At 37.6% G+C, this 19,190-nt stretch overlaps 1 protein-coding gene across 2 annotated transcripts in view; it reads right to left on the bottom strand.

The window, feature by feature from the left end:
* Nucleotides 1–19,190, bottom strand: part of LOC132111700 (metastasis-associated protein MTA1-like) — a 55,909-nt gene that overhangs the window by 12,544 nt on the left and 24,175 nt on the right. For both annotated transcript variants that reach the window (XM_059519253.1, XM_059519255.1), the window contains exons 4-6: nt 2,674–2,800; nt 818–881; nt 240–357 (exon numbers count right to left, since the gene is read on the bottom strand). In XM_059519253.1, coding sequence (XP_059375236.1) covers nt 240–357; nt 818–881; nt 2,674–2,800 — 309 coding nt within the window. The remainder of the gene's footprint in view (nt 1–239; nt 358–817; nt 882–2,673; nt 2,801–19,190) is intronic.

Here is a 19,190-nt window from a genome sequence, read left to right as displayed (position 1 = left end):
TGCAGCCATCACATGATTCTTCAGAAATCATGCTTATGTGCTGACTTTCTATTCACAAAACAGTACCTATTATCAATGATGAAAACAGTTGTGCTGCTTAAGATTTTTGTTAGATGTTCATTTAAGGAGAGATGCAAGATAAGAAAACAGCTGTTAAAAATATGGTGGGTAAATGGTCTCATCTGAAGAGCTCAGAGCTTTGACCATGTCTAACTCAATAAGTCGAAGAGACATCTCACCCTCTTTGAGGAGGTCAGTGATGTCAGCCTGGTACTTATTTCCCACTCTGATCTCTCCCTTATCAGCCAGCAGAGTCTTCTGCTGAGGGTCATATACCAGCGAATAGAAAAAAGCATCCTGCAAAACCAAGAGACACCTTTTAAGGCCAAAAACATAAGTAAACAAATGCAAAGCTTAATTTTCTGCATCGTTGCATCAGAGACAGGAATGCACACCCAAGTACAGCACACTTGTGATGCGTTGACCAAACTTGTGCATACATGCACAGGTAAAGTATGTTCCTGGCCTTTAATATAAACACAGACAAATGAACCAGTGTTTGAGATATTAGTGGACTGGCTTGACTCTTTGTAGAGTCTCCAGTCTCCTCATTTCTAAATATGAGGAGGAACATAGTGGGTCAACACACTGATTTATTCATCTGGATCAGGACTCAAAACTAGCTCTCATAAACACATACATCAGATAAACATTTCCCTCTTGCAGGCATACTGTGAATAGAGATACGAAGAGTGCAAGCAAATTCATGCAATCGAAAGCATTTGCACATGCGTAGAAACAATGCTGTGACACTCACCTCTCTGTCTAAATAGGACTTGAGGGCTTCTGTCTCATTCAGAAGTGTAACACAGCATTTCCCCCTGAAAAAAACACACAAACAAGCAGATTTATCAGTGGATTGAATCACATAACCTTATATAACATTAAATAGATCTGAATCACTTCACATAGTTCATTCACAGTACTGCTGGACAGAATTTTGTGTTTGGCTGTGGTTTAGAAATGACCATATTAGAGTGAAATGATCATGCATATAGTCTGACATTTGCTATATCATTCCATTTAAAAATGTATCTCACAATTTAGAATGTAAAAACCTATTGAATATATTGGAAGCCAAATGTCTCAGAAACAGAAAATTGATACTTCCTTGCTGGTTGTAGTTAAACCGGTGCATTTGTTCACAGCAGACTGGCTTCAACTGAGCTTAGTTTTGCAAGTAAAGGTTATGTTGATTAAAAAAAATAAATGTAGTAGTCTGATTCACAAGGATTTGTGAATCAAAGGTCATACTATGTATAAAGTTTGAAAAAGTTTAAATAAAAAAACCTGGTCCCCAAGATATTAAGATATTTGCTTATAATGCATAGAATTTGCTTATAATTCAAATTTTATTTGTACTTTAATTGACCAAGTTTGCATGAATTACAACTCCTGACAGATCCCCGAGCTAAAAAAGATCTAGAGAACATAAAACCAACAAAGTTACATGCAAACATTAAAGCTGGCGTAAATATCCTTCATCTTTCCAGAATCATATCAATATAAATTGTGGTAAAACGGCCAAGAATATCATTAAAAAAAAATCTCTCTTATTCAAATTATTTTCCAGTAAGAATTTTGAAATATCCCCAAAGCAAGGTCAACTGACAAATAAAATAAACTTATATTTCCATTTTAATTAAGTTTTTCTAACAAACAGACTTAAGTTTTTTTCCCAAATTAAATGTACCTTGTTTTAAGGTTAATTCGATATTTACCTCAAAAACAAAACTAAAATGCTGAATAAGGAATGTTTTTGGCAGTGTAGCCGAAGCCCTCATATGAGATGAGCAAATCCTGAATTCTAACTTAACTCAGTTGTGTTGTTAAATGCCAGTTACATTTTAAAAACATTTAAATACAATTCTCTCTATTTTTATATAAAGGGGTTTCCAAACATAATCCTTTTTTTGGTGTTCACTGCCAGTACCCCGTCCATGTTTTTAGGTCACTGCAAATGAATAAAAGCGAAGGAAAATTCCAATCAACCATATTTAAAAACTGAGTCACTGTTTCAACCCCAGAGACAGATGATGCTCGCCGTCCACCTTCCATCACCGAAAGAACCTGTTCATCCAGAAAGGTTTAATGTCAAGCTCACTCCACCCTTGGGTCCGACTTTCTCCGCAAACACAAAAGATGATTTAAATGTTCACGAGGCAGACGTGACCTGGCCAGCAACTCCGGTTTCTAAGTAGGACACGAGCGGATGTGGTGGTTTAAAGGGCAGCCTTCCTGAGAGCGACGACTTCATAGCAACTTCCAAAATAGAAGTGGGCATGATCCTCATTAAATGGTTCTATTCACATATACAGATGACTTGACGAAAATACAAGCCCTTAAGCAAAAACAAGATTGACTCAATTTTCAATTACTCTCCGCTGAATTCGTAGCGATGAGAGAGCAGCGTGAATGAACGAGAGGTTAATACTCTCCTGTGCTGGGGACTCCATTAGGCCAGAACATGAAAAAGACTGAAGGGAGCCAGTATGTGTGTGAGATGTGTGACTCACACGCAGACGCTAATGAGAGAGAGTCCAGTTGGCTGTTAGAGAGAACGCCGCAGAATGAAGCATATCCTTAATATCCACAAAGCTTTTTGTAGGTTACCTGATGTGTGTCGCAGGCAGAGACTCCAGCTGTCTGGAGAGGAAGAGCTCTCTGTGTCTCAGCTGATGCTTCTGTTTCTCTGGGAGATCCACCATTTCAGGGTTCTCCATCTCCTCTTCCATTTCTCCTAAAAGGCAAGGGGAAAAGATAAACAACCTTAATTTGTCCACCTTATACTCTTATTAATACTATTACAGAGGTGATGCTGTATGTTAATGCTAATTGGCTGATTTTCATAGTTACATAGGCACCAGAATGTTTAAAAGTAGTAAGAATTTTTAATATTGGCCATAACATGAAAATTATAAATGGCATTGAAGCCACAAATCTCTTGTCTCCAGGTTCTCCCATGTGACAGTTGCACCTACTGTAACATTTATCAGTTTTCATTTATTTCTGAATGATCTAACACAATATTTACTCAAAATAATATATATTTCGTGCAATTTAAAGGTGCAGTGTGAAACCTTGACAGCTAGTGGTTGAAATGGGTACTATGGTACAAATTCAAAATACTGGAGAGAGCTGTATTTCCTGCCCCCTCCTCCTCAGACCTGCCACGCACGTGGGTTGCCAGATTGAGGACCATGCAACAGGAATGAGCACATCTGACAATCGAAGGTGACAAATTTTTATGTAAAAATGAACTTATTTTGACGGGTTGCCGTGAATAGCTTTAAATTGACACTGGTTTTACTCAAATGAAACGGTAAAATGCTTGTGAAGTGACTCAGAACAGTTCTGGTGATGTTGTTTATGTATTTATGTCCTCATTGAGACAGCAGATACTGAAATTACTGCAAGCGTCACACGCTTCAGTCTATGTAGTAAACAAACCATTCATTCACAGTTCACATAGAGACGCGCAGAACATGCAGGATTCATATTTCAACCAACTTTTGCGGCTTAACATTTACAGATCCTGGTCCATATGGAGATTTGGTTTGATTAATTTATGCTAACTTTGACAAATTCCGTGACTGTCCATATTAAAATGTAAGTTTCATTTTCATGACAGGATTTTGAGATTGCGTCCACGTTTTCGGCTTCGCACAAATCATAGCGCTGTATGTGTCAAGAACCGGGTTTGAACGGGTCCTCTGTACCACCGGTACTAAAAGAAACCTGGTACCGTGACATTTAAATTTTTTTAGTACTGACTTGGTACCGAAGTACCAGGTCTTTTGACAACACTATTTCTGGTCAACCCAGCGTGACGAAATACTATCAGATAAATTGGCAGTGGGCAGAATCACACAGATCAAAACAAAAACAGACATTCCAACAATGGAACCAACATTTCAAAGTAGAATAACAGGCTGTAGGATTGTTTTTCAGAGAAAAAAGTATGTGATGTTGTAAATTTAGTACAGTAAAAACTAAAATTGCGTACAGCACCTTTAAGCAATTTTTTGTCATTTCATATCATATGTGTCATGATGTAATGCAATATGGTATATAAAAATAGCCCATCCAGTCAAAACATATTCCAATTAAAATTTCAAATGAAATTTGAAAAACTAATGTCAGTCAATCACTATTTGGCAAGCTAATAGTAATGTTAAAGGAGCATACATGTACTGTAGAGTTCATGCATTTCATTATAGAATTTCTGCATTTCACTCTACTGCTTTTTCATTATTTTTATGTAAGTATTATCCTTTTGACCATTGCACTTGTGATTTTGTTCTAAAAATGTGGTGCTCAAGTTAAAATTTCAACTTTAAATAATGTGCTTGGAGACCTTTTCTTTTCTTTGCCGTGCCTTGCAATTTTAAACACAACAACCCCTTATGTATGAACTACCCCTAAGGCTATCACAATTACTTTTGATCACACTGAAGGTCATAGATTACAACCTGACTAAAAGTATTGCACTTCGGTTTGTAACTCACACTGCACTAGTTGTTATGAATGTAACCCCAAATCACAAGGTTTGTTGAGGAGAAAAACCCATGTAAACTACAATAAAGGAGGAACCATATAAGACATATCTATCGATCAAGATATTTTAGGCCTCTTTAAACCTGCAATGAACTTGTCCTTTCTGTGATCATTATCAGATCTCACTTGATCACATAAAAAGCCAGGTATCTAAAAAAAAAAAAAAAAAAAAAACCTGCAACCTAACACTACAACCCTAAAAACTGCATAGCAAATTAGCAGCACACTAAAATCCACTTCGTAATCACAGCAGAGACCTTTTTCCAAAAAGAAAAAAAAAATATTCCAAGTGCTTTATGGAGTTTTTGCACACTAAAGTAATGAGTTTTTTGTTGTTGGCGGCTGTACTGCGTTTGAGCTCCGTCACTATATTCTTTTCATTAACTATTTTTAACTCAAAAATCAATTTTATACATCATCGTTTCCGTTTATATAACGTGTGAATATATCCTCTATTGTATTCTACAACAAAAACAATCAGAGCGCCTCGCTATCACTAGTTTTATTTTGATCTCCCGGGTCCGCTATTAGCTTTTAGCCCGTTAGCATCAGCGGCGTGGTTGCAGCTAACTGCGCTAACATTGCTAATACTCTATTCACACACATTACCACTGCTGTACTCACTGTTACTTGCTTTAATGGCGGATGAATGTCTCCACTCTGTGCAGCTCGAGCTCGAGGCCGTGGGAAAGCAGATTCGCGACCTGGAGGTGAGGCAGGCCCAGCTGAGAGAGCAGAGAGCCGCGCTGGAATCATCCCGGGCTGACGCTCACAAGTCCGGGGTAAGTATACAGCGATCTGCTAACAGTCCCACCACGTCTACTCCGTGTGTTTCTCTGCACAGGCCCGGTGCACCCAGGACGCGATCTTCCCAGATGTCCTTCACTGCGACGCCGGGACACCACGGACCCTGGGTGCATCCACAGCGGAGGACGCGAGCCGGGTCCCGGGCGACGACTTCTCCCCCTCCTGCCTTCGACATCTCCATCCGGAACCGCTTCGCTCCCCTCCGCGAGACAGGACGCGACGCTGTGATCATCGGAGACTCCATCGTCCGACACGTAAGTGCTACGTTAGCCGAAGGTAAAGTGCACACTCATTGTTTGCCTGGTGCTCGTGTTTTCGATGTTTCTGCGCAGATACCCGCGATCCTGAAGGTCGTCGAGAGGCCCAGAGCGGTCGTGCTTCACGCCGGGGTTAACGACACCACGCTGCGGCAGACGGAGACGCTGAAGAGGGACTTCAGCAGCCTGATCGAGACGGTTCGCAGCATGACGCCCGCGGCGACGATCGTCGTGTCTGGACCACTGCCCACGTATCGACGAGGACACGAAAGGTTCAGTAGACTTTTTGCTTTAAATGAATGGTTGTTGTCATGGTGTAAAGAACAGAAACTGCTATTTGTTAATAACTGGAATCTTTTCTGGGAGCGTCCTAGGCTGTTTCGCGCTGATGGATTACACCCCAGCAGAATCGGAGCGGAGCTGCTCTCTGACAACATCTCCAGGACACTTCGCTCCATGTGACTAGTAAGACAATTCTCTAATAACTATTATGATGACTTTTGTTCCACCCGCTTAAATGATAAAAGTACTTGTGCTGTAAAAACTATTAAGACTGTGTCTGTTCCCCGAATAGTGAGGTCAAAATATAATGTAGGATCTAGAAAAAATCTTATCGTAATTAAACCAAAAAAATGTAAAGTAAATGAACAAAAACAATTTTTAAAGTTTGGGCTCATAAATATTAGATCACTCACACCCAAAGCAGTTATTGTAAATGAAATGATCACAGAAAATAGTTTTGATGTACTCTGCTTGACTGAAACCTGGCTAAAACCAAATGATTATTTTGGTCTAAATGAGTCTACTCCACCAAACTACTGTTATAAGCATGAGCCCCGTCAGACTGGTCGTGGAGGAGGTGTTGCAACAATATATAGTGATATTCTCAATGTTACCCAGAAAACAGGATACAGGTTTAACTCTTTTGAAATACTTCTGCTTAATGTTACACTGTCAGACATGCAAAAGAAATCTAATGTATCTCTTGCTCTGGCTACTGTGTATAGACCACCAGGGCCGTATACAGAATTCCTAAAAGAATTTGCAGATTTCCTCTCAGACCTTCTAGTTACAGTTGATAAGGCGCTAATCATGGGAGATTTTAATATTCACATTGATAATGCAAATGATACATTAGGACTTGCGTTTACTGACCTAATAAACTCCTTTGGAGTCAAGCAAAATGTCACCGGGCCCACTCATCGTTTTAATCATACACTAGATCTAATTATATCGCATGGAATCGATCTTACTGCTATAGATATTGTACCCCAAAGTGATGATATTACAGACCATTTCCTTGTATCGTGCATGCTGCGTATAACTGATATTAACTATATGTCTCAGCGTTACCGTCTGGGCAGAACTATTGTTCCAGCCACCAAAGACAGATTCGCAAATAACCTGCCTGATCTATCTCAACTGCTATTTGTACCCAAAAATACACATGAATTAGACGAAATTACTGACAACATGGGCACTATTTTCTCTAATACATTAGAAGCTGTTGCCCCCATCAAATTGAAAAAGGTTAGAGAAAAACGTACTGTGCCATGGTATAACAGTAATACTCACTCTCTCAAGAAAGTAACTCGTAGTCTTGAACGCAAATGGAGAAAAACTAACTTGGAAGTTTTTAAAATTGCATGGAAAAACAGTATGTCCAGGTATAGACAGGCTCTAAAAACTGCTAGGGCAGAGCATATCCACAAACTCATTGAAAATAACCAAAACAATCCAAGGTTTTTATTTAGCACAGTGGCTAAATTAACAAATTACCAGACGCCACCTGATTCAAATATTCCACCAACGTTAAATAGTAATGACTTTATGAATTTCTTCACTGATAAAATAGATAACATTAGAAATACAATAGCGAATGTAGATTCTACAGCGTCTAACACTTCAGTTTCATCCATCGCACCCAAAGATAAACTGCAGTGCTTTACAAATATAGGACAGGAAGAGCTAAATAAACTTATCACTGTATCTAAACCAACAACATGTTTATTAGATCCTGTACCCACTAAATTACTAAAAGAGCTGTTACCTGTAGCCGAAGAACCGCTTCTCAATATCATTAACTCGTCGTTATCTTTAGGTCACGTCCCAAAACCATTCAAGCTGGCGGTTATCAAGCCTCTTATTAAGAAACCAAAACTAGATCCTAGTGTACTGGCAAATTATAGGCCTATTTCAAATCTTCCATTTATGTCTAAAATTTTAGAAAAAGTTGTGTCTGCTCAATTGAGCACCTTCCTGCATAAAAATGATCTGTATGAAGAATTTCAGTCAGGTTTTAGGCCCCACCATAGCACAGAAACTGCACTTGTTAAAATTACAAATGACCTGCTTCTTGCGTCAGATCAAGGCTGCATCTCATTTCTAGTCTTACTTGATCTTAGTGCTGCGTTCGACACCATAGATCATGACATACTCATAGATCGATTACAAAACTATACAGGTATTCAAGGGCAGGCTCTAAGATGGTTTAGATCCTACCTGTCCGATCGCTACCATTTTGTTTACTTAAATGGGGTGTCATCTCATTTATCATCAGTAAAATATGGAGTGCCACAAGGATCCGTCCTAGGTCCCCTTCTATTTTCAATATACATGTTGCCCCTTGGTAATATTATTAGAAAATACGGAATTAGCTTCCACTGTTATGCTGATGATACTCAGCTATATATCTCAACGAGACCAGATGAAACTTCCCAATTATCTAAGCTAACAGAGTGTGTTAAAAATGTAAAAGATTGGATGACAAATAATTTTCTCCAATTAAATTCAGATAAGACAGAGATATTAATTATTGGACCAAAAAACACCACACAGAATCTTGTAGATTACAATCTGCAACTAGACGGATGTACTGTTACTTCCTCTACAGTCAGAAATCTGGGTGTTATATTGGACAGCAATTTGTCTTTTGAAAATCATATTTCCAATGTTACAAAAACGGCATTCTTCCATCTTAGAAACATTGCCAAGCTACGAAACATGTTATCTGTTTCTGATGCAGAAAAGCTAGTTCATGCTTTCATGACCTCTAGACTGGACTATTGTAATGGACTTCTAGGTGGTTGTCCTGCTTCGTCAATAAACAAGCTACAGGTAGTCCAAAATGCAGCAGCTAGAGTCCTTACCAGGTCAAGAAAATATGATCATATTACCCCAATTTTACAGTCTCTGCACTGGCTACCTATTAAGTTCCGTATCAGTTACAAATTATCATTACTTACCTATAAGGCCCTAAATGGTTTAGCTCCTGCGTACCTAACTAGCCTTCTACCACGCTACAACCCATCACGCACCCTAAGGTCACAAAACGCTGGACTTTTGGTAGTTCCTAGGACAGCAAAGTCCACTAAAGGAGGTAGAGCTTTTTCACATTTGGCTCCCAAACTCTGGAATAGCCTTCCTGATAATGTTCGGGGTTCAGACACACTCTCTCTGTTTAAATCTAGATTAAAAACGCATCTCTTTCGCCAAGCATTCGAATAATGTATCTCTTAAATTGTGAGTGTAGTTGCATCTGCATTTTTATTCTTTAGCTTGGGTTAAACTAATTTTACTTTGTTGGATCAGCAGCTATGCTAATGATGTCTCTATTTTGTTTCTATGTTTTGCCACGGGATTTACATCCAGTGGTAACTAGGATTTACACAAGCTCCAGTCTGGATCCAGAACACCTGAGAAGAGATGATGCTGACCCTCAGAGGACCCCAGATGATGCTAACCTTGAATCAACAAACAGAACTAACAATTATTGCCACATGTGTGACTGCATCCTATAATTACTATTAATTAATAATATTGATAGTTCATCATCTAGCTGACTACGTCTTGTATTATTATTATTATTTTTATTTTTCTAAAATCCTGTCAAACGTGCACAAACTACTAGCTACTACTAAATATTGTAGAAACATAATTTTCTGTAAAGTTGCTTTGTAACGATTTGTATTGTAAAAAGCGCTATACAAATAAACTTGAATTGAATTGAATTGAATTTTTTTAATTATGTGATCTAGGAAAGTGGTTCGCAACTTGTTTGACTGTAATTTTAAAAATAGATACTACAAGAGCTGAATGTTCTTCATGGTTCTCACTCTTTTTAACCAATGAATTTCCATGAATTCATGATTACAGATTTGCCCAATAAAGTATTTTAGAGCTTGACATAACTATAAAATTATTCATCAAAATGCCTAATATTTATTCATTTATATGACTGAGGTCTAGAAATCACAACAAGACAGTGGGATCTCTGGTTCCTCTAAAGCAGTGGTTCCCAACCTTTTTCAACTCGCGGCCCACACAACCCACTTCAAAAAAATTAACTGACCCCGCTATTGTAGTACTCAGAAGATAGATTGTTAACTGTATTTATTGAATGAAATAGGGCTGTGCGATATGGAAAAAAAAAAAAAAAAAACTTTTGAGATTTCTTTGATAAATTTTGCGATTGTGACACACACCGATATACTTTTACAGTCATAAATGCATTCAGGATTAATTTGAAACATATTTCCAAAAGAAGACCAATAAGAACTTTATCAAAAAGTTGTAACGGCTCTAGAACATATATAAGTCAAAATTATCCCTATAGTAAAGATGTAACAAAATGTATAAATCCCGTGTACAGGGACTTTTTTTTTTTTTTTGCCATGCATTGTTCATAGAGCTCATTAATTGTAGCGGTGCCTCAGGTGTTTGCAGTGTGTATACAGTATGTGTATGCGGACAGCAGCGAGAGCGCATAAATATAACGCGAAAGCACATTAAAATAATGCATGAGTGCAAATCTCTCAGTTCGCACGCAGATTTCCTTTGCGCTGTCACAAAACCAGACGTGCTTGCTCAGATACATGCTGCTCTGCGCGGAGAGAGTGTGCACTGAAAACGTGTCTTATCTCACTTAAACTGCATCCTGTGCACTCACAACTCTCTCTATGATCATGTGTTAGATATTAATTATTTTCGCACGTTTTTATTTCTAGCCTTTTACTGTGTGCAGTGTGAACGCTCTGATCCGTCAACATGGGCTCGGAAAAAAGGCGCATCACAGACAGTGTGTGAACCTGGAGTTAGACATATGCCCAGTCTGTTCTGTTCTCGTGCTAGGGGTGTTGCATTCTGATTGGATCGGATAGCATACCGCGGGAGGTCAGGGCCGTGGAAAATCGTGCTAAAGCGATTTAGAAATCGTGCACGCTCGAATCGTGATTTTATGACGATTTCTTTTAATCGCACAGCCCTAGAATGGACTGGAAATAAACAGAAAATAATTGGCGGCCCACCTGCAATACCACTGTGGACCACAGGTTGAAAAACACTGCTATAAAGTAAAGAAATTAAACGGTGAATAAAATATTAATGATCTTTTCTTTTTTGTGGTTTGGTCTAATTTTAATCATTTTGAGGCCACTTGGAAGTACGCTGAAGTCCTAGTGGCCCCCGACCTCCTGATTTGAGAACCAATTATTTAGGACTTTAATACAGCGCATGTCTTTGTACAGCCTGTAAATGTATCACTCAAAGCATAATTCTGATCCACTAAATTCAATATTCAATTTAATTCAATATGATGTCTTCCTTTGACTAACATACATGCATCTACCCATCTATTTTTTTCTATTCACAGCAACTTACAACAAACAAGTAAAACCTTGGGGCATTTAACCCTGTATAGTCTAATGTCTCATATTTGATATGCAAAGGCCTCTAAATTAACAATATGATTAAACCCTTGATGAAAAACCTGTTGTACACAACCCACTACATGCCTTCTGTCGTCTGAATGATAGTTCATACTTTTCTTAAATAAAATCCTTGAGTGAGAGATCCATATTCTCACTATATCATACTCTATGGACCACAAAAGCATGATGAATTAAATATGATACTAAAAATCATTTATGCATTTATTTATTTTTACAAAAAAAAAACAAGCCTGTCTTGACAAACCCCACATATATGTGCTGTATGGAGGCAGAGTGCGGCAGAGAATGATAAGTGGGAGAGTCGGGAGAGAGGGAGGGAGGGAGAGAGAGAAACCAGCGAGTGTGCTTCAATTCATTTGGAGTTTCATTAGCGAAAGAGACAGACAGATGGAGAAAGATGGAGATGGAGGGTAAGGCAGCAGAACAAAAAGAAACAAGAGATTAAAAAAAAAACAAGATGTTTGTCTGAAATCAATAAGTATTCCCTCCTCTTCACCACACGCTCCAACATTTAGCACACACGTCCGCCTGTCACAAGCTATCTGGTTTTATCTTGCTATGAAGAAATCTGAACCTATAGTAAACACGAGCGAGTGGTCACTTTACAAGAGCTGCACATCAGTAACCGTTCTATTACAGCCGTGCGTGGAGCATCAACACTCCCTGCTGAGATCCATGTGGAGCGAGGGATAGAGATGGACCCTGAAACAGAGACTGAATGGGATACGATGACACAAAATATACAGGGCAAGAGAGAGAGGAACAGCCCTGTGGCTATGAGCAGCCTGCCGCGTCCTTGAGAGCCGTCGAGAAGAGAGGAGCTGAACTCTAGTTGTGTCTAGTTGTAGTTTTGAGAAAGAGAGAGGGGAAAAAAGCCAACCATTTGGCCCTGTATCCTGCCTATACTCAACAAATTACCTCTCCATTTCACCTGTCTTAACCAATTATCAATTATTGATGAATGAATCGCCTTACCAGGCGGAGGGGAAGAAGAGAAGAGGAGGTCGGGCTGAGAATGGAGAACCGTTTTTATTCACAACATCTTCATTTTCGAATGATTTAATGTGTTTGGTTCTGTTAGCAGTTCTTGAACGTCTGCATTCATCTGCTGATCATGAAACATGAGGTTTATGAGGTAAATGTGAAGGTTTAAATGTGAAGATTTGTTGGGTTCTAATCAGGACTAAACTAGATTTGCACATTTTCTGAACAAAATGGTAATGCTTGTCCATGCAAAACTCACTATGAAGCTACAGGGTGTTGTGGATGGTTCTTTACAGTTGCTTTCTGGTTCAAGTAGAAAGAGTCCACTCTCATATGTCTATGATATTCTGGTCTCTAGATATGACTCTCTGTAAACCTATTTTTTAATGGTTTTATCATGTGACAGATGATTTTTGTTGTTGTATATCCAAAAAGTAATAGCAAATATCTCCTCAACAAACCAAATGATTCATGTCCATAGCACAAATTATGTAGGGGAAAAAAAATTAAGGACAAATAACCGAGGTAGGGTCGGGAATCTTCAAACTGTTCTTATTCCATTATCTTCATTGAAAAGGATTTTCTTGACATTGGATTATTTTAATTGTTCTTTATTTTTTTTTATTCTTGCACTAATATAGACAGAAAGCTGTACTAAAACACTCTGACAGCGTTTTCTGCAGCACTATTCAGCGGTGGCACTGCAGCACTACTCAATCTACCACCACTGCAAAAGAAATTTTAACAAGATGTGTGAAGTTGCAGTCTGAAGTGAATTTGAGGAGAAAGATGAGATGGTTTAAATTACATTTTAAACCATTTAAAATGTGTTACTAATGCTGGGGACACTGAAACACAAAATATGCGCACTCTAAAAACAAATGTTTTGGCTGAACAACAACAAAACTCTTGAGTTATGAAAACCTCTAATGAAATTACGTTCAACCAAAAAAACGACGAGTTAGAGAAACTTAATTTGTAGCATAAATACAAATTAAGTAAATTATTAAAAAAAGTTGTTACTAATTTCTAACATAATCGAGTCCAATTAATCGTATTTATTTGAATTGAAATGAACAGTTAGCATAGCAAATGCTCATTGTAACTTTTTAGCATGTACATTTAATGAACAAGTAAAATATTAGTTGGCACTGGCATTAGCACAGTCATTGATCATATGGTTAATGTAGAGTACTCTCACGAAGCCACCCACAACCTAACCACAAGCTGTTAAATATAACAGCATTAAACACTCAAATGTCTTTTCCTTTATTAAAAACGCATAAATAATATCTAATGCCACTATAGAGTCCTACGAAAAGCATGTGGAAACTAGAAATCCACTGCCAAATTTTCAAAGTTGTCAAAACAAAAACAAAAGGTATGTTTTTATTCTGCCCTCACATGCACAGACACTAAATACAAAAGGTACAGCCATAACCATGCTCCAAAGCCTCCATCCAAGAAGCTGTGGCCAGAAATACACACATTTTCGCTTTGTATGTCCCTTGCATTCATATTATCCCACACCACACGCAACCTTTTTGTTGAGAACGAAATGAGAAGATATGGAGTTGAATTCCAGAGCCTTTTTCCAACCCTTGTTTGTTTTCCAAGGCTTGTGCCCTTCTAATTCAGGAAGAAATGTGAAACACACAAACATAGCTCACTAGTACAGCCATGACTCAAAGCGGTTGCGCTCAACACTGAGAGGTTGAGCAGAAAGCACAAAGAAGTGGAGCGGCTGAGGCCGACGAATGAGGTGATTCCAGTGAGTAGTTCACAGCAGGGCCAGGTCTCTCTCTCGTCACACATGGCGCCTCACTGCCTCATGCTCTCAGGGCCCAGCGAGGCGGAGCCAGCATCACAGAGAGCAAAATATTTCATCTGTGAGTCACAGCACCCGCACGCTGCTGACTCCTCCAACGCTGGGAGTCGAGTTTACACACCACAAGCTCTGCTGGGTTATATCGAGGGTCAAAGAGCACTAAAAAGAAGATTTCTACAATTTCTGGAGAAAGTCAGAGTTTAACTTGCCCGTAAAGAACTTAGAAAGAAAATAAATAAAAACGAAAGATATAATTAAGAAATAAATGAGAAAAGAAAAGAAATGACTAAAAAGAAAAAGAAAAATAGAAAATACATTAAAAGGAAATAAAATTAGAAGAAAAAAATAGAGAATAAATACAAATAAAAAAGGAAAAGATTAAAATAAAAAGAATAAATAATTTGCCAAAAAGTAATAAAGAGAAAGAAATAAATGCATGAATAAAAGAAAGGAAGGAAGGAAAGTATACATTTGGTTATAGAAAAAGAACAGAAGTAAAAGATTAATAACCAAAAACCAAAATTACCAAAAAAAAAGATAAAAATGAAAGAAAAAAAGGAAGAAAAAGTGAATGTATAAATATGAAAGAAAAAGAACAGAACTAAAAGGAAAAAAAAAATAAAAACAGAATAAATGAATTACTAATAAATAAAAATGGATAAAAAATATCTAAAAAAATAAATGCGTGAAAGACAGAGCAAAAAAATAAATTACAAAAATATAAGAAAATAGATCAAAAGGAAAGAAAAAAAAGAATGAATGAATGAATGAAGCACTAATAATGCACAATGGGTCACAGCGCTGCCTCTAGCTCTTGTATGAAGGCACATGAGCCAACACTGAACTTGGGTCTTCCGTCTTCCTCACTGGTTAGACTTTCCCCTCATTCTCCCTCTACTCTGTCACTTTTCTTTTTCCTTACGCTCTTCCACTCATTATTCAACTCCCTTTCCCTTTTCCAAAAGCAGAGACAGGATGTAGCCCACACCCATGCGGTGAACAACCATTCCTGCCATGCATTTTTCACATATTGCAAATGTCTGAAGGTCCACGGAGACGCTGCTGGCATTGAGGAGAGATCCATAACACACACACACACACACACACACACACACACACACATAAACAGAGTTCCTCTTGACTGCATCTGTGTGGTCCATATAAACAAATAGGCTTCATGGCCTCAGAATCAGACTTGTGTGTTGCGGACTGAAGCCGAAATCTCTTTTATACGCATAAGCACCGTGTCTAACCCCCGTACTCACCAACCAATCAGATACCCCTCTGATGATAAATCTCTACAGCAGCCATTTTGGAGGAAGGTTTTGTTCACAGCAGGAACAGATTCTCTTTTAATAGACTCACAACTACAGTTCATTCAAGAGAGGAGGGCGTTTTAAGGGCTGTCACTCATCTGAACATTGCATAATGGATGACACAAATATCTTGCAGCTTTTTTCCTGAACCTCTAACAAGATTTAAAGGATTAGTTCACTCCTTTTACTCATTTACTCATCCTCATGTCTTTCCAAACCCACCTCCTTCCATGGAACACAAAAATAAAGGTATTCAGAAGAATGTCAAGGTTGCTTTTTTCATATAAAGTAAACGAATGAGAGCTAGGGATGTAAAGTTAAAAAAAAGCACTAAACCAGGTTTGATGCCAATGACAATCAGTCACGATATGCAATAAATATATTTGACATCATAAGGGACCCTTTTATAGCATTTTTTGGCAAGTTTGACAGCACTGGTCATTCACTTTCATGATTTGGAATACTATATGCTTCATTATATGGAGCAGCAAGAACTTTCTGCTAAATATCTATATATCTGTTCCTCACAACAAAGATGAACATACAAGTCTGGAAGGATATGAAGGTGAGCAAATGACACTGTTGCCTTAAACCAAAGACACAAAGCCAAAAACGAAAGCATTAAAGTTGTTCTGCACAATGCATCTGAATGAGAAAGTGACAACAAATGTGGTTAAACGTTAAATAAAGATTATAAAGAGACTCTCTAGAATGAAATAAGTTAAGGTGCACAATCAGCACTTTTGTGGTGTTCTGTTAATGTACAGATGCAGAGAAGCAAACATGAGTGTGAGATCAAAATCAGCCTGCTATCAAAATGACTTACCACTCAACGACATCCAAATGTTTGAGCTAGTGTAAAACATGACATATCCTGTTGGCAGCAGGTGGTGCTATGATTATAACTGAATATTGACCTTTAGATGTGTTCAGGTTTATTCATCATGTGGAGTTTGGGGCAGATTGGACGTCTGAGTTACAACAATTTCCAGTTTCGTGGCATTTATAGCATGCTTTATCACTTAGCAAGAGTTGCTAGAATGATTCTAGCATGTTTACCACATAGTGTTTACCACACAAAAAAATATTGTACTATGTTGTTAATAGTGTATCTCAGTGTTAAACATTTCACTTCCGGTTGCCAGTAGGTGGGGCTATGACTATAACTGAATATGGGCATGTAGATATCTTCAGGCCAGGATTCTTACCAAACATGTTAAGTTTGGGGTAGATTGGACATTGCATGCCTGAGTTAAAACAACTTCCCATTTCATGTCATTAATAGCATGCTTTAGCACTCAGTAAGTGTTGCTAGCATCTTTAGCACTTTATTACTTATTTTAGTGTGTTGCTAATACATGTCACTTCCTGTTGACAGTAGGTGGTGCTATGACTTTAACTGAATATTGGCATGTAGATGTCTTTAGGCAAGGACTCTTACCAAACATGTTAAGTTTGGGGTAGATTGGACATTGCATGCCTGAGTTAAAGCAACTTCCTGTTTCTTTGTATTAATAGCACTTAGCTAAGTGTTGCTAGCCTATCTAACACTTGCTGATGCTTTTTAATATGGTACTATGAGTCCATAACAGTGTTAAACATGTCACTTCCAGTTGACAGTAGGTGGGGCTATGACTATAACTGAATATGGGCATTAGTGTTGCTTTCGTCAACAAAGATTATGAATAAATATCGTCATCAACGAACCTTTAGCACGTGACGAAAACGAGACGAGATGCAACGTAAATCCTGGTCATGTGACAATGACTATAAATGTATAAAGTTATATTGTTGACGAATAAAAACGAGACTAAATGTGGTTTACAAAATAAAAACTATGCTAAAATGTCTCGTAATTTTAGTTGACCAAAACGAGGCGAAACAATGTTATAACGTTATTTCGTCTCATTTATTCGTGTTATTATTATTATTTTGCAGTATTTCTGTTTCCTGTGTCTCACTTCAGGCGCTGCATCAGGTCGCACTGCGCAGACTCAGGCGACGTCACTTCCTCAAGCCCCACTCGCTGCATTATTTAGAAGACGACAACAAAGTTAAGTCTGACACAGAGAAAGGGGCCGATGTGTGTACTTCTAACATGTTTGGTTGGTAAAATAAATGTTGTAAATTCAAATCAGAGCGTCCTCCGTGTCTGGAATGGATGTATTCTTGAGTCTATAAGGTAACAATAATATAATAAGATAACCTTGTGAGAAATGGGTTTGGCTAAAAGATCATTTTGGTTTCGTCTATACTACTATGCACCAGTTCTGATGCGTATGCAATGTTTCATAAGTTTTGGAGCATGTTTAGGCCCTCAAAAATGTGATTTAATTTGGAGAAGTAGTAGTAGAATGAACAGAGCAACCATTGGTGCTCGGGCCTTAACTGCATGAATTTTAAAGACTTTAAAATAAAAGATAAAACTGTCCCCATTTAATAAATATCACTGGTCTTATGTATCACATCAAAAACCCACCAAAAAAAATTATATTCTACATATTATTATGTATATAATAAATATTTACCTATATCAACCAATACTATTCTAGCCTAATACGTTTTATCCAATAAAATCTAAATGGATAAAATCAACCTCCAACTATTACTTTCCAATGTATATTTGGTTCCACTCACTTGTAACTTGTAATACAAAATTCAAATGTGTGTGAATGGTAATTCATGTTTTTAAAGAAGCAAATGTATCTTTCACTACAAGGTGCCCAAAACTGAATACTGAAAAGAGATGCATTCTAGAACAAACTTCTGAAATATAATGAACGTTCACTTGGGATAAACTGACTTTATTATAGCTCTGTATGATAACAGACGCCAGGCAGATGTCTCCGGAAACAAATTTCAGGTTCAGTGAGCTGATTGTGGGTGGCCATTGTGGACTACAAACAAACTGGAAGACAGCTGCCTAGATACACTCCCAACACAAAGGCCCAAAAAATTTTGCACTAGAATAATCCTGCCTAATAATTTGGTAAAACAAAAAAAAAAAAAGTATTTTGTCCAAAATCACATCTGATGTTATGAGGTTCCATTTCAGTTAGGATGCATCCGTAGAGGGTTGCGGTTTATGTAGGTAGTAGACAGCAAGGCACAAACAAAACTTCCAATGAATAATTAATTTTCAGTAGAATAGTTAAATGTTCAAGTCGGCATGAAATGAAAACCCACTCTATTTTGTAAATGCATTTTATAGATGTTATTGTGAACAACAATTCATCCTTTGATGTTTTATTTTTTCAGAATTCTGTTACGATTTAATACAAATTCATAATCAGAAATTGAGTCTAATGAAATTAATAAGATATAAACTAAGGTAATTTACAATAAACCTGGAATTTTTTTTATTTTTATCATTTTTTGTCAAATAAGATGCCGCTCAAAAGATCTGTATAAATGAAAACGGATGAAAAAATAATTTCTTGATTCTATAATATTCCTTAGAAAAAAATAACATTACTATTACCTTGAAAGGTACATTTAGTATGCAATAGTAAATTATATCTGTCATACTTTCTTCACGTAAACCCGAATACTTATTTCAGTGGTTTGTCATGAAAATCTTTCAGTTTGTGTGTGTGTTTTTTTTCGACAGTGGTTTTTCTCAAATGAAATGATGAAAAGCTTGTGAAGTGAC

Source organism: Carassius carassius, chromosome 31, assembly GCF_963082965.1.
Source record: "Carassius carassius chromosome 31, fCarCar2.1, whole genome shotgun sequence".
NCBI lineage: Eukaryota > Metazoa > Chordata > Actinopteri > Cypriniformes > Cyprinidae > Carassius > Carassius carassius.
This window is presented reverse-complemented; position numbering and strand designations above follow the sequence as displayed.